The 12,214-nt window shown below is 36.5% G+C and overlaps 1 protein-coding gene across 1 annotated transcript in view; it reads left to right on the top strand.

Annotated features, from left to right (window-relative positions):
* Positions 1 to 12,214, top strand: part of GARNL3 (GTPase activating Rap/RanGAP domain like 3) — a 28,592-nt gene that overhangs the window by 14,539 nt on the left and 1,839 nt on the right. The window contains exons 15-28 of the mRNA XM_084219592.1: positions 522 to 643; positions 1,319 to 1,423; positions 2,073 to 2,147; positions 3,076 to 3,187; positions 3,935 to 4,033; positions 4,986 to 5,102; positions 5,792 to 5,964; positions 6,272 to 6,430; positions 8,333 to 8,399; positions 9,011 to 9,118; positions 9,505 to 9,623; positions 9,852 to 9,987; positions 11,039 to 11,248; positions 11,555 to 11,666. Coding sequence (XP_084075718.1) covers positions 522 to 643; positions 1,319 to 1,423; positions 2,073 to 2,147; positions 3,076 to 3,187; positions 3,935 to 4,033; positions 4,986 to 5,102; positions 5,792 to 5,964; positions 6,272 to 6,430; positions 8,333 to 8,399; positions 9,011 to 9,118; positions 9,505 to 9,623; positions 9,852 to 9,987; positions 11,039 to 11,248; positions 11,555 to 11,666 — 1,714 coding nt within the window. The remainder of the gene's footprint in view (positions 1 to 521; positions 644 to 1,318; positions 1,424 to 2,072; positions 2,148 to 3,075; positions 3,188 to 3,934; positions 4,034 to 4,985; positions 5,103 to 5,791; positions 5,965 to 6,271; positions 6,431 to 8,332; positions 8,400 to 9,010; positions 9,119 to 9,504; positions 9,624 to 9,851; positions 9,988 to 11,038; positions 11,249 to 11,554; positions 11,667 to 12,214) is intronic.

Genomic DNA, 12,214 nt, shown 5'->3' with positions numbered 1-12,214 from the left:
TAAGGATTTATAATGCTGTTCATTATTTAGTAATAAAGGTGTTAATTAAGTAGCTCTGAAAACCTGAGAATAGCGTCTCTCTGAATGTATTCTTAAAGGTGCTGAAGGGTGCCTATGCAGCACTTTTTAATTCTGTAATCATCCAGTTCCAATTTTCATTGACCTGTATTTACACTTCTAAATCATCAAAAAGGAATCTTTGCAAATTTACCATGTTGATCACAATTAAACCTGACAGGAGCTTGATGGCTTGTTTTGTGTGTTTAAATTGTTTAGTACTTAAATTGACTGGCAGTTTGTCTTTAATTTTATTACTTAGGTATTTATTCTGATGCCATGTGGAATTATTCTATTACTAATTTTTCTCCTTTAACTTAAGGGAGAGTTATTCTTTAAAAAGGCAAAAAGGAGGCAATTTTAACAGGGGCAGAGCAGGTGTTTTGATACAGAGGCAAACTAGAGTTGGTGGATAATTGTTGAAGTTCATTTACGTAGTGTATCTTTTTTCCATAATCTTTTAGTAATAAATGGTGAAAAAGCCACCTTGGAAACACCAACATTTTCTCAGAAACGTCAACGCACTCTAGACATGCTGATCCGCTCTTTATACCAAGACATGATGCCTGACCTACACAAGGGAAATGTAAGTCTGAAGTTTCTGCATCCCTCACATGTGCTGTCCTGTTCTAACTAGTAGCTTGAATGTTCTGTCACTTTAAAGGACTGTAATCCTGATGAGCACTGAATTGCATATGACTAAGCTAAGTACTGATTGTTGTGTAACTTACTTTACAGTTATATGAAAGCTGACAGACAGTCCTTTCTGGACAGGACTCTTCACCAGGTGTGAGGAGAAGCATAAAAATGTCATACTTCATGTAAGCTTACCTGCGGCAAGGGGATAGGGAATTTAGATACTATAAATACAGGCATTAGTCTCATCACCATAAAATCTGCATTTCTGTTATGTGTAAATTTGGATGATTCTTACCCCAGGGTAGCTAGGAGGTAACTTTATTTTGGATGATGAAGACTTAGACTTACTCTTAAAGTGATTCTTAACTAAGTTCAGTACTTCTAAAACTAACAAGGTGCTATTTTTTTGACCAATGTTTATTTCTTTTATCTGTATAGATCTGCTTAAACTTTTCTATTTCGTGTATTCATGTCACATATTCCTGTGGTATGATTGTACAGAACATGACAGTGCTAAACTATGACAAGCTGTATGTAAGGTAAAGCACTGAAGGATTGGAAGAGTTGCAGTTTCTCTTCCTTGAGAAGCTGTGCAGTTAGAAAGAAACATTTTCTGTTTTAGAACATGCTTAATAGAAGATCCTTCAGTGATGTGTTACCAGAGTCCCCAAAATCAACACGGAAAAGAGAGGAAGCTCGACAAGCAGAGTTTGTTCGGCTTGGTCAGGTAGGATCACTTTAGAAGGTATGCAGCTATGTTTAAAAAGGCTGTGTCACTCCTTTTGTTAGACTTTAAATCCTGACATAACTGCAAGGTAATCAATGCAGTTTTCTGTCATCAGAAATAGTTTTGTAGTATTGCATTATTGTACGTTACATTAAAATAAAACATGAATAGAAGTATTTGTCTGTTAAGCCTACATGAGGTATAACATGCAGAAATATTTATATCGTACATGAGTTAAATGAAGGTTGTAAAAATCATACCTTAGGGGGATGCCTGGCTATCTATCTATCTATATATATATATATATATATATATATATATAGTTTGCCTTAGTGTTTGAGGTGGAGGTTTTTCTCTGTTACTATGTTTGACTCTTCTTTTCTGAGTTGCCATTTAGGAAGCAAGTAAACAAAACAAAAAGAAAAAAAACTAACCAGGAAACAGCCAACGTATGTTTTGGCAGAGAAGATACTAGTAACCATCTGACATTGTTGAGGATACAGAATTCTGCTTCTTTTTTCATCACTTAAAATGGCATAGGAATTCCAAACTGGAATTACTTTCTAGTCCTAAAATGTCCTTTAAATATAGTCTTTATTGGGTATTGCTGATAAAAACTCAGTTTAAATAAAACATCTGTTTGTATTAGGCATTGAAATTGAAAACCACTGTGAGAGGGGATACCACAGCTAACTTGGCAACCACAAGCTTTTGTAAAAAGGAGGTGAGTGAAACTGTCAGAGTAGTTATGGAACATTTAAACATTATGTAGTATGGTGTATATATATATATATTTACTTCTGTAATTAGATGCTGCAGCAGAAAATATGAAAGGTACAGTGTCAAAGTGATTCTGCAGTCACTATTAGATTAATAAAGGATGAGCCTGGGGGCAGAAACACTTCTCAAGTTAAAGCAAGTGTGGACATTTTTATACCTGAGAAAATTCAATGAAGGCGACATCTTCCATATGCAATCATCTTTAATTTCAGCATGTTTGAAACAGGATTCAGTTGTGTTTACAGTTCCTTTTATTTCATTTGGATTTTGTTTGAAGTCATTAGGGAGTAAAATATGCCAGCTGCACTCTTCTGCATGTGTTTTAAATACAGAAGCTTCAGAAGTGCTTCTAGAATTTTGGAGATTCCAACTAATATATAAATTGGGAGAGATGGGGCAGGCCCTGGGAGGTAAGTACAGAGAACACAGGATGGAAGAACAATTTTGCGGAAAGGCAGAAACTGTACCATGTGCTAGTCACTAAGCATCCTAAGCATCACAAACTGAACCATAAAATGTAAGCAAACTGCGTGTGCGTAGTGGTACATAAATTTTAAGTATATAGGTTTGGGATTTTTAAATGAAAAAAATTATTGCATGATGGTTGCACCGAGTTTCAGCTGCATGTGTTTTAATTCTAGCATTTCAGGTATGTGTCCTCACTTACTAGTCTCCAAACCGCAATTGATGCAGGAAGTCCTCTGCCAGAAAATTATTTCAGTTTTGATGTTTCAAATTCCAGCAATATACTGTTTGGAAGTGTATCCTGCTAAATGCATTTACATGTTATTGCCATTGTCCATCACATTCTGTGTCTGTATGATCTGTATTTTTTAGTGTACTTAATATGTATCCCTTATGTTACTTCATAGCCTTGGGAATCTCAGTCTTTCTGCAGTAATTTTCCTCATGAGGTTGTCTGTGCAGATTCTTGGGGCCAGTCCTTGCTGGTTTCTACAGATGCTGGCATCTTGTTAATAGATGGTTAGTAAATGATCTAGTGTTTTTGTGTCAATTTTTATCTATCTGACCATTTTCTTGAAAATGTGTGTTCATAAACTCTGTTCAGGTGTTAGTTAGTAAGTCTTTATGTAAGGGGATAGTTACTAATCCAAGTAAGTCTATTACATTTATGTAACCTAGTTGCAAAAATTCATTCTGCAGTAGAATCAAGCCATATTGGGGAGCTAGTGTTAATGCAGATTTCTGAATGTGTTCTTATTTCAGATGTTGTTTTCTTGACCATCTGAAAAACTGTAGGAGGTCGCATCCAGTTTCAAGAGATGTCTAAATGGCTTGTCTGGTTTTCTTAGCCCTTGACAATAGTGAGCATGAAGCCAAGGGCTTATGTGACAATGGAATCCTACTTCTTCCCTTAGCAATGATATTGCTTTTCTGACCCCTTATAATCCTCTGTGTGCTACATAAGGCCAGCTGGACTAAGAGAATGAAGTTAGTGTTTGGTCATAATTCTCAAACTTGCCAAAGGAATGTCACTTTTAGATTTCAGTCGCTTTATCTGATTCATGACAAGACTAAAACTGTCCTGTGTGGAAGTATTGACTATGATGCTGTGGCACATGTAGGCACTTTGTGCAGTTCTTTTTGGGCTTTTTTCTCTTCATTTCTGTAAGAAAAAACCCACGACTTTAATTAGGAGAAAGAAATGGTTCAAAACCAGCATCTAGAAAGTTTTACTAGGGTTTGAATACATGTGTGTTTCTTTTTTAGATGGTCAACCGTCAGTGCAAGTATTTGATAAAACTCTCCAAATAAAGCAGATGAATGTGTTGGAAGCTCTGGATCTTTTGATTGCCCGAACAGACAAAGGTAGGAGAGGTCCCTGTTCTTGGATCCTTGCCTGACTCCGGGTATTGCTGGATATGTATGTCTTGTGACAATTTTGTCTCATTCAAAAGGCTTAATTAAATGTGCATAAAATGGGCACTTTTTTAGTGAGGTAGTTTTTACCCAATAAGAGAGTAGTCTATGATTGATTTTCATAAAGGGAACATACACAAAGGAAGATCAGGATCTTTATGTATCAGGAAAGCATTACAGATATAGTTGGTTTATTATTTTTTACCCTCTTATGTCTGTTTCCTCAGTATTTGCTGAAGTTCTGCTTACCCAAGCTTTGGGTAAAACATGGTTCCTTCTGTCTCACTGGGAGTTGCCCAGTTTGGTTGCATCTGGTGAAATTCACCATGAGATTTTACAGAACTAGCTCAAACTACATGAGAGCCATTTGCAGTTCTCTCAAGACACCTGGAGAATGGGTGACGTTTCTGAAGATCTGGCAAGTGTAGTAATATCAAAACTTAGTTTGTGAAATTTCCAGAGAAAACCCTTCTGTATCCTGAAGGGTTCAAACTCTGTTGAGGATCCAGTTATCAGTTGCTCACCTGCATGGTTCCAGCTCTTAAAGTAAACCCTTTCACTCTTGCCCTATAGTTTATATCTGTTGTATTTTTGTTATTTTGCAAGATTTTATGTATTTGCAAAATATTGTGCATTTCAATCTTTGGAAGCTCTCAGATCATTCTTTGGTGCAGCACCACCTAGTGGGAAACTTGGCTACTGTCCTGAAGGGGTTGGTTACTAGAATTGTAAATCCTACAGAGTTCGTAAGTCTTCTGTTCCCAGAGAGGTATTATGCTTTGGTTTTGTTTTTTTTTTTTTTGCTCTGTTTGTCAGGTGCTGCTTCTCATCAGAAGTATTAATTTCAAACTACCGTGTTCTTTTTTTAACTTCTTTTTTCCTGGTTCTCTCCATACGTCAGGGAAAGACTCTCGTATCCTTGTCTTCAGACTCAGTGCTGTCCAAAAAGATATAGAGACTAAAAAAGTCATAAGAAGCAAATACGACTGCAGAGAAAATAAACTGGAGAGAACAAAAGGTGATATTGTTATCCTTATCCTGTGTTAAAAACATCCACTGTGCTTTGATGCTGGTAGTTGCCAGGGGGCTTATTAGCTCTCTTTAGGCAGGTGTAGGTGTTCACTTATAGTTTTTTCCTCTGGACAAGTCAATTAAAAATTTGCTTAGCTTATATTTGAAAGTTACACTAGTACAGTCCAGCATGGCGTTTTTGAATGTTGTAAAAAAATCCTGTTACTTGGAAATTGCTAATGATGAAAAGCTTTAGAGAAAAATTAGGATTTCAGGGTTGGGAGATACGAGAAGAATTTTGTGGGGATATTTGGCTGAAATAAAGCACACTTTAAGCTGGACTGGCACACTGGCAGATCCCCTATTAAACAGTACTGCTTAGATTAGTCTGGGTGTTGCCCATTATTTTTGTAGAAATAAATGTTTGCTGGTCTTCAGAAGTAAGCTGTTTTGAAAAGCTGGAAGTTGCAGAATAGTGACAATCCATGTATTTTGGATTAAGAGTAAAAGTAGATTCCAAAAGGGTCATGGGCTTTTGTCTTTTCCTAGAAGTCAATGTAATCCTATTGAGGAGTTTTTAATTCTGTCTTGCCAAGTCATCCATCAGAGCCCTGTTGTACTAATCATCATACAAAAACAAAAGAAAAAATCAGACCCTATCCCAGCCACTTAGAGTCTAGAACATTATTTCCTCAGGCTGCCATTTGTATGCCATTAATACTCACCACGGAAGCGAACTGAGGATTGTTGCAGCTATTCGGAACAAGCTACTTCTTGTCACAAAGAAATATAATTCGGACAACGCTTCCATCAGCACCTCTCTGCAGTTGTCTCCTGAATCTCCAGTAGAGGAGTTCCAGTACATCCGGGTATGTGTAATCTAGTCACTAATTATCTTAACACACTGAGCAGCACTCAGCTAGTGTGGGGGGTGCAGGGAAGGCAGAGTATGCATTATCATCTTGAACCTACAGACAAATAAAAGTGAGAAGCCATATGGTGGAGATCACTCCTATATATGCTAAATAAAACTTTCAGATTTTTTTTAAGGATTGTGTCTGCTTGTTCTTTGTTATGCTTCTGTGCTTAGAAAACATCTCTTTAAAATCATGAAGTACCTGCAGCACCCACAGTAGGAACTTGAAAAAGAGTGTAATTCTATTATTTACATTATAGGAAATATGCCTTTCTGACCCTCCAGTGGTTATGACACTGGTGGATGGACCTACTGGAGACAGTGACAACATGATCTGTGTAGCATATCGGCATCAGTTTGATTTAATTAATGAGAGTACAGGGGAGTCCTATAGATTGCATCATGTTGAAACAAACAGGGTAAGTTTTCATTGTTGAAACTTTTTTGGCAGACCCTCACTGAGCATAATTTGTTGCAGACTCGGTGCATGCTCTGCTGACCGCTTAGGAGTATAATTTATGGAGATGCTCATGTGTGCTACTTCTTACTTCTATAACCGCTGCTTTAGGACACTCTGTGGTATTTATTCCTTTTGGGATACATGATGATAACTCCCAAGAGAGGTAGTTATAAGATATTATGTTGGGGAAAAAGCCTGTGTTGTTGGAATGTTGTTGTTGTCAAAAAATTAATTTTTCTTCTTTCTTAGCCAGTAGTTAGCTTTTTGCTTTATTTTTGTGGATCAGTATTTTATTGTTTAAAAAATTGCTTCAAAATAACTTCAGTGGTTGACCAGTGGTATCTTGTTCAGATTTGCCTATGTGCATGTATCTAAAATATTTACATATTGTTTATCATTCTATTTAAGAAACTGCTGCCCAGTCAATGAATAATGGAATCTCTATCTGCCTAGGAGATAGGGAGAGGATTTAGGTAATGTCTTTGTTTTCAGAAAAAAGTTCCAGTATAGTTTCTAAATAGAGATGTGGACATGTAGCTTTAGACTCAATAAAAAAAAAGGAAGATTTTGCACAGGTAATCAGTTGTTGTTAATGAGATATGGGGCTACTTTTTTCATTTGATGGTTCTTGATAATCATCTTCTTTTTAAATCATCTCTATTTTTATTTGGATCCAGTGATGAAGAGGTGCTCCTAGCATGGTTGATCAAGTGTAAACTTCTCCACAGCACTGGGAATCAATCTTAATCTGGATGAGGAGGAACTAGAAGTAAAGAATGGGGATGGAGAAGTACATCACAATCACCATCCACCACTCCCATTTCTTTTCCACCCTGGAATCCTTATTTTCTATATACAAGGAAGACAAATAAAGCAGATGATTAATATGAGCTGAGCTAGTGATTTTTATGATGTTGAAATGGGTTGCCTGCTTATTTCTCTGGACAACAGGGCAGCAATGGCTTTCAGTCACTACAAAAGACGGGTCAAAATGCATTTGGTATGGATGCATAAACTTTTAGGTTTTCTTAACAGTTCTTGACCTGCACAGTAATCTTCAGTGAAGGAAAATCAAAGAACTGCTGTTCATGGAATCAGTCTCTCAGCCTTCTCCCTGTCCAAATAGTATATATGTTTTGGGAAGCATTTGTCTAATGTGACCTTATGCATTTCACTAATAAGATCTCATTTTCTGAACAGATATCCTACTTTTCGTGGCTGTTTTGGTTTGTTTTTAATCTAAATGTAAAAGACAAAACCAAAATTGAATTGAGAGAATTTATGTAGCCTAATCTATGTAAAAAATACTGTGGTTTAACCAGCATTGCTTTTCAATTTGTAAATTCAGACTGTTCAGTAATCCTTAGGTACATCCCTAATGTACCTAAGGATATCCCTACATGTTGACCTCTGTAAATGTTACTGGTTTTGAACCAGTAATTGTTGTATCTGATCTTTTTGCTAGTCATGATGTGTATTGGAAGATCACTTTTTGAAAAGAATTGTTATCTTTAATGTATCATGTTGATTCACAGCTTTCTGAAATCATCCTATTTCCAAAAATTTATATTGCTAGATAAGTTATGTTTTTATTGCTTTACAGTGGGGTATGGTTATGAATGTTTGGTACTGTACAGAACCAAATACAAAGGAAACTAATTTTCATCTTAAGAACATCCTGAAAATTACATTACAAAATAAGCCTATTTTTATAAATTTATTTATTTATTTCTCTTTTTTTTTACTTTTACCTGTGGTTGTGCACTTCCCCAACTGATTGTATTGCTTTTTAATCACAACCCAGTTGTAATAACTACAGTATCCTCTGCCTGTTTGTTAATATTTTCCATTATCCTTGCAGGTTAATTTTGTTGCAGCTATTGATGTATATGAAGATGGTGAAGCTGGTCTACTGTTGTGCTATAACTGTAAGTGTTTAGGGAAGGCCAGAAATGGTAATAGCTCAGTCTACATATGTAGATCTTCTTTCATTGGAGTCTAGGTCTGTATCTGAAAGTTTGTCAAAATAGATTCTTTAGAACTTAAATGCATATTGGAGAAATTACAAATGCAAGCATTTTAGTCATACTACCTGTTTTATAGATGTGCAGGTTATATGATTAATGAAATCTTGGTGTCTGTAATAATGCATGTGCATAACAGTCTTCAAAGAATGTCAATTACATGAACATATGACTACTTGAAGGGCAGAGATACAATTCTGCAGACACTGCTTTCTGAAGTTTTCTTGCCTGTTTCTGTATCTTTAGGCAAATTAGGGACCTGGAAACTGCTGAAACAGTAATACTTACTCTGTGAAATATGACAGCTTATTAAAACGTAGGTCTTTTATTTTGGTCTTTCCAGTGTGTTCACAGAGAAAGCAACTTTTGCTTAGCTATTTGGCTATAGAGGGACTTCTACAGGAATGTTTGATTGTGTGCATAATGTCCACCCTTCTGCAAATCTCCCTATAAAATGAGTGGTGGTCACTTACAGTGTAAAGTGACGGATGCTTCTTTTTTCTATTTTGCTGCAGATGTTTGTCAGTACAGAAAGGTATATCCTTTCAGTGGACGTTCTCCACTTGTCCAGCCATCAGCTTATGACTTCCACTTCAGCTGGAATCAAGTTCCTTATGCTGTTGGTAAGAAAAGATCTCTTCTTAGTAGATGATTTTTTGCTACTATTTTTGCCTGCCCTTGGCTCTGGTGGAATTCCAGTGTTCTGGGAATAAGCATGTTACATTCATGATGCCACTTGACTTAAGTTTCTGATAATTTTGAAAAGTGGAGCCTTGGTAGCAAGTTCATCCTTTGTTGAACTTGTTTCCCCTTTCTTTTTTGTTTCTCATTTTCCATTCCCTCTATATTCTGCCAGGCATGAAGAGTGGAATTTTCTTCAATATGTTAGACAACACTTTTCATAAAAGAGGAACATGCCAGAAGAGGTCAAGAACAGTTTTCATGGAGCATCCAAGAAACTTTTGCTTTAACCATTTTTCCTTGCCAAATAACTTCTATTTCATTGCAGTCTGTGCTTTCCCTTATATTCTTGCCTTCACTACTGATTCCATTGAGATCCGATTAGTGGTGAATGGGAACTTAGTCCACACAGCAGTTGTGCCTGACCTTCAACTTGTAGCATCAAGGGTAAGACAGAAAAATTGTTTGGCTATTTCTGTGATGTGGTGGGTTCTAATTAACGTAAAAAGTTGCTGCCACTAAAAACATAACAAACAAAACCGAAATACATGCTTACTTTATCTGCAATAATTGTTCATCTGTCTGCTCCTAGTTTATATCAAGGACAAAGAGAATCGGAAGATGATTAAGAAAGAAGATGATTAAGTGCTAATGATGGGTTATTTGTCATTTCAGTCGGATATTTATTTTAAAGCAACTGCTGCAGTAAGTGGATCATCTGACAGCAGCTCTAAGGAAGTGAGTTCAAAGAGTTCTCCTCAAACACCAACAGCTTACGAAAAGCCAGAATTACCTCTTCCTTCTCTAGAAGGTAGTGTGATCTCTAATCATTTCAACAGCTATCAAATCTCAGTGCGGCTGGTCTTAAGTAAAGATGGTAAAAAAAAAAATGTGAGCTCCTACCTGAAAGTGTGGAGGATAAGAGATTTTCTATTTTCCACACATATAAAGCACTTGGCTGAGCTTTTGCACTGTAATATCCTTTCTGAATACATGGTAGCACTGTTCTGAAGAAATAAATTCTTTATTTAGGAAGGGAGGAATTAAACCTCAATATCTTGATGACTCTTTTGCAATGTGACCACAAGTCATAATGCAAAAAGGGGCATAAAATTGTGAGAAGGCTTGACATTTCACATATGCTATTCCTTCTGTTAAAGCTGAATTAGCACTGAATGGCGGAAGCTCTTTTGCAAAACAAAAGTAAGAAGCCTTGAAAAGCTTTGCACAGACGATTTAGTGTAACATGGTCTGTGAGCGGTCAATCTGTAGAGTAACAATGAAGGAGAAACAAGGGAACATCAACTAAATCATGTAAGATGTGTGTACACCTTTCTTCCTTAAATCTGCTGCTTTACTGTTAGCAGATAGGAAAAAGAGAAGGTAATCACAAATTTCTTATTTGATGGTAAGTTTGGGACTTTGGTTTCTTTTTCTTCTGGGAATTAGGAAGATGTGGTATTTTGTGTTACCTAAGTGGAGTCATACTTTAAATTACTTGGGATCCAAGCTCCAATGTGTTTGCAGTACTTTAAAACACACAGGAAATACTGCACAGAGTGCAGTGTAATAGTCAGAGTATCAGCCACAGGTCATATAAATTCACTTCCTGGTTCTGCTCCTGATTCATCATGTTGCCAAGAGTCAATCTTCTTTTTCTCTCTAAGTCAAATGGCTTGTATTTCTTCCTTCTCCTAGCTTATTTGTATTGAAAGATCTCTAGAGCGAGAAAGATCTTTGTCATTGCAGTTAAAAAGTGCCCAGCTCAACAAGTATAGCTTGTCTTTATGACTTTTCACTTGGAATTAAGAACTGATTCTGTTGTGGAAATGTAATATTCCTTTTTTCTTTCTGTGTTTCAGGTGAAGTTCCATGCAAAAAACTGTACAAAATACCTCTAAGCAATCTGGTTGGGCGAAGCATTGAACGACCTCTGAAGTCACCTTTGGCTCCCAAGGTCATCACTACTACAACATCGAGTGGCATTACCTCTCTTCCAGTTATGCACTCACTCCCTTTATCTCGTATGGAAATTAAAGAAATTGCAAGCAGAACACGTAAAGAATTGCTGGGTAAACTCTCCTCATTCCTCAGTGTTACATATCAGTTGCCAAACATATACTTTCTAATCTTTGCACAATCACAGGTAGGTTTGTAATATGCAGCTAGTATTCATAAATTACTAAAATTAAAAAAGGAAACAGTGAGGAAGCATTATTTGCAAATAGTATAGCCATTGTCTGATCATGTATAAGATGGGCATGTTCTGAGCTAGGATAGATATTGTTAGTAATGGAAACCAGCAACAGATATCTTAACCTTTTCATGAATACTTTGTTTTATGTTGAAAGTATTAAGTCTTTTATTCCTTTATTGAGGTCTCTTGGATGAGCCTATACCCAAGACAGAAAGTGCACAGAAGCTGAAAAAGGTTTCTCGAAGACAGTCAGACCCTAAGCAGGGAGCTGTAAGATCAACTAGTAGTGACAGGTAAATATACTTTAGAAAAGAGCCTAAGTTAGACTGTAAATATTTTCAGAATTGATTGCTCATGCTTATTTCAGTTGGCATGAGGCTAACTGAAACCTTTGTATATCCATGTGCATTTCATGCTAATGTGTTTGTTAGAGTATCTGAATACCATAAGTACTGAAGCACGTACACTTTTTGCTAAAGACATGTTAACGATAATAATAATGATAATAATGCAAGACAAGACTAAATGGTATTTTGTGGGACCTGCTGCAGCTGAACCTGTTATAAAGATTTGGACTACTGCTGCTGCACTGTGCAGACTCTCTTGTTTTCTTTGTATGTTCTTGTGTTGCTGTTTTCAGAATAAATTTTTTGAAAAAGTACTGCAGCATTTGTCTGTTTGGCACTCTCCCAAATTTGCCCTGAACCAGGGCGCCCCAGTCCCATTATCTTGTTTTCATTGTTTCCAAAACCTACGTTTGCCTAGAATACTGGCAGAATACAGAATACTGGCAAGATACAGGAAACTGAGAGTAACAAAACAAAAAATCTCATGCAGTGTA

Source organism: Fringilla coelebs (genome assembly GCF_963513975.1).
Source record: "Fringilla coelebs genome assembly, chromosome: 21".
NCBI lineage: Eukaryota > Metazoa > Chordata > Aves > Passeriformes > Fringillidae > Fringilla > Fringilla coelebs.
The sequence above is the reverse complement of the archived record's forward strand: the minus strand, read 5'-3'. Positions and strand labels throughout refer to the sequence as shown.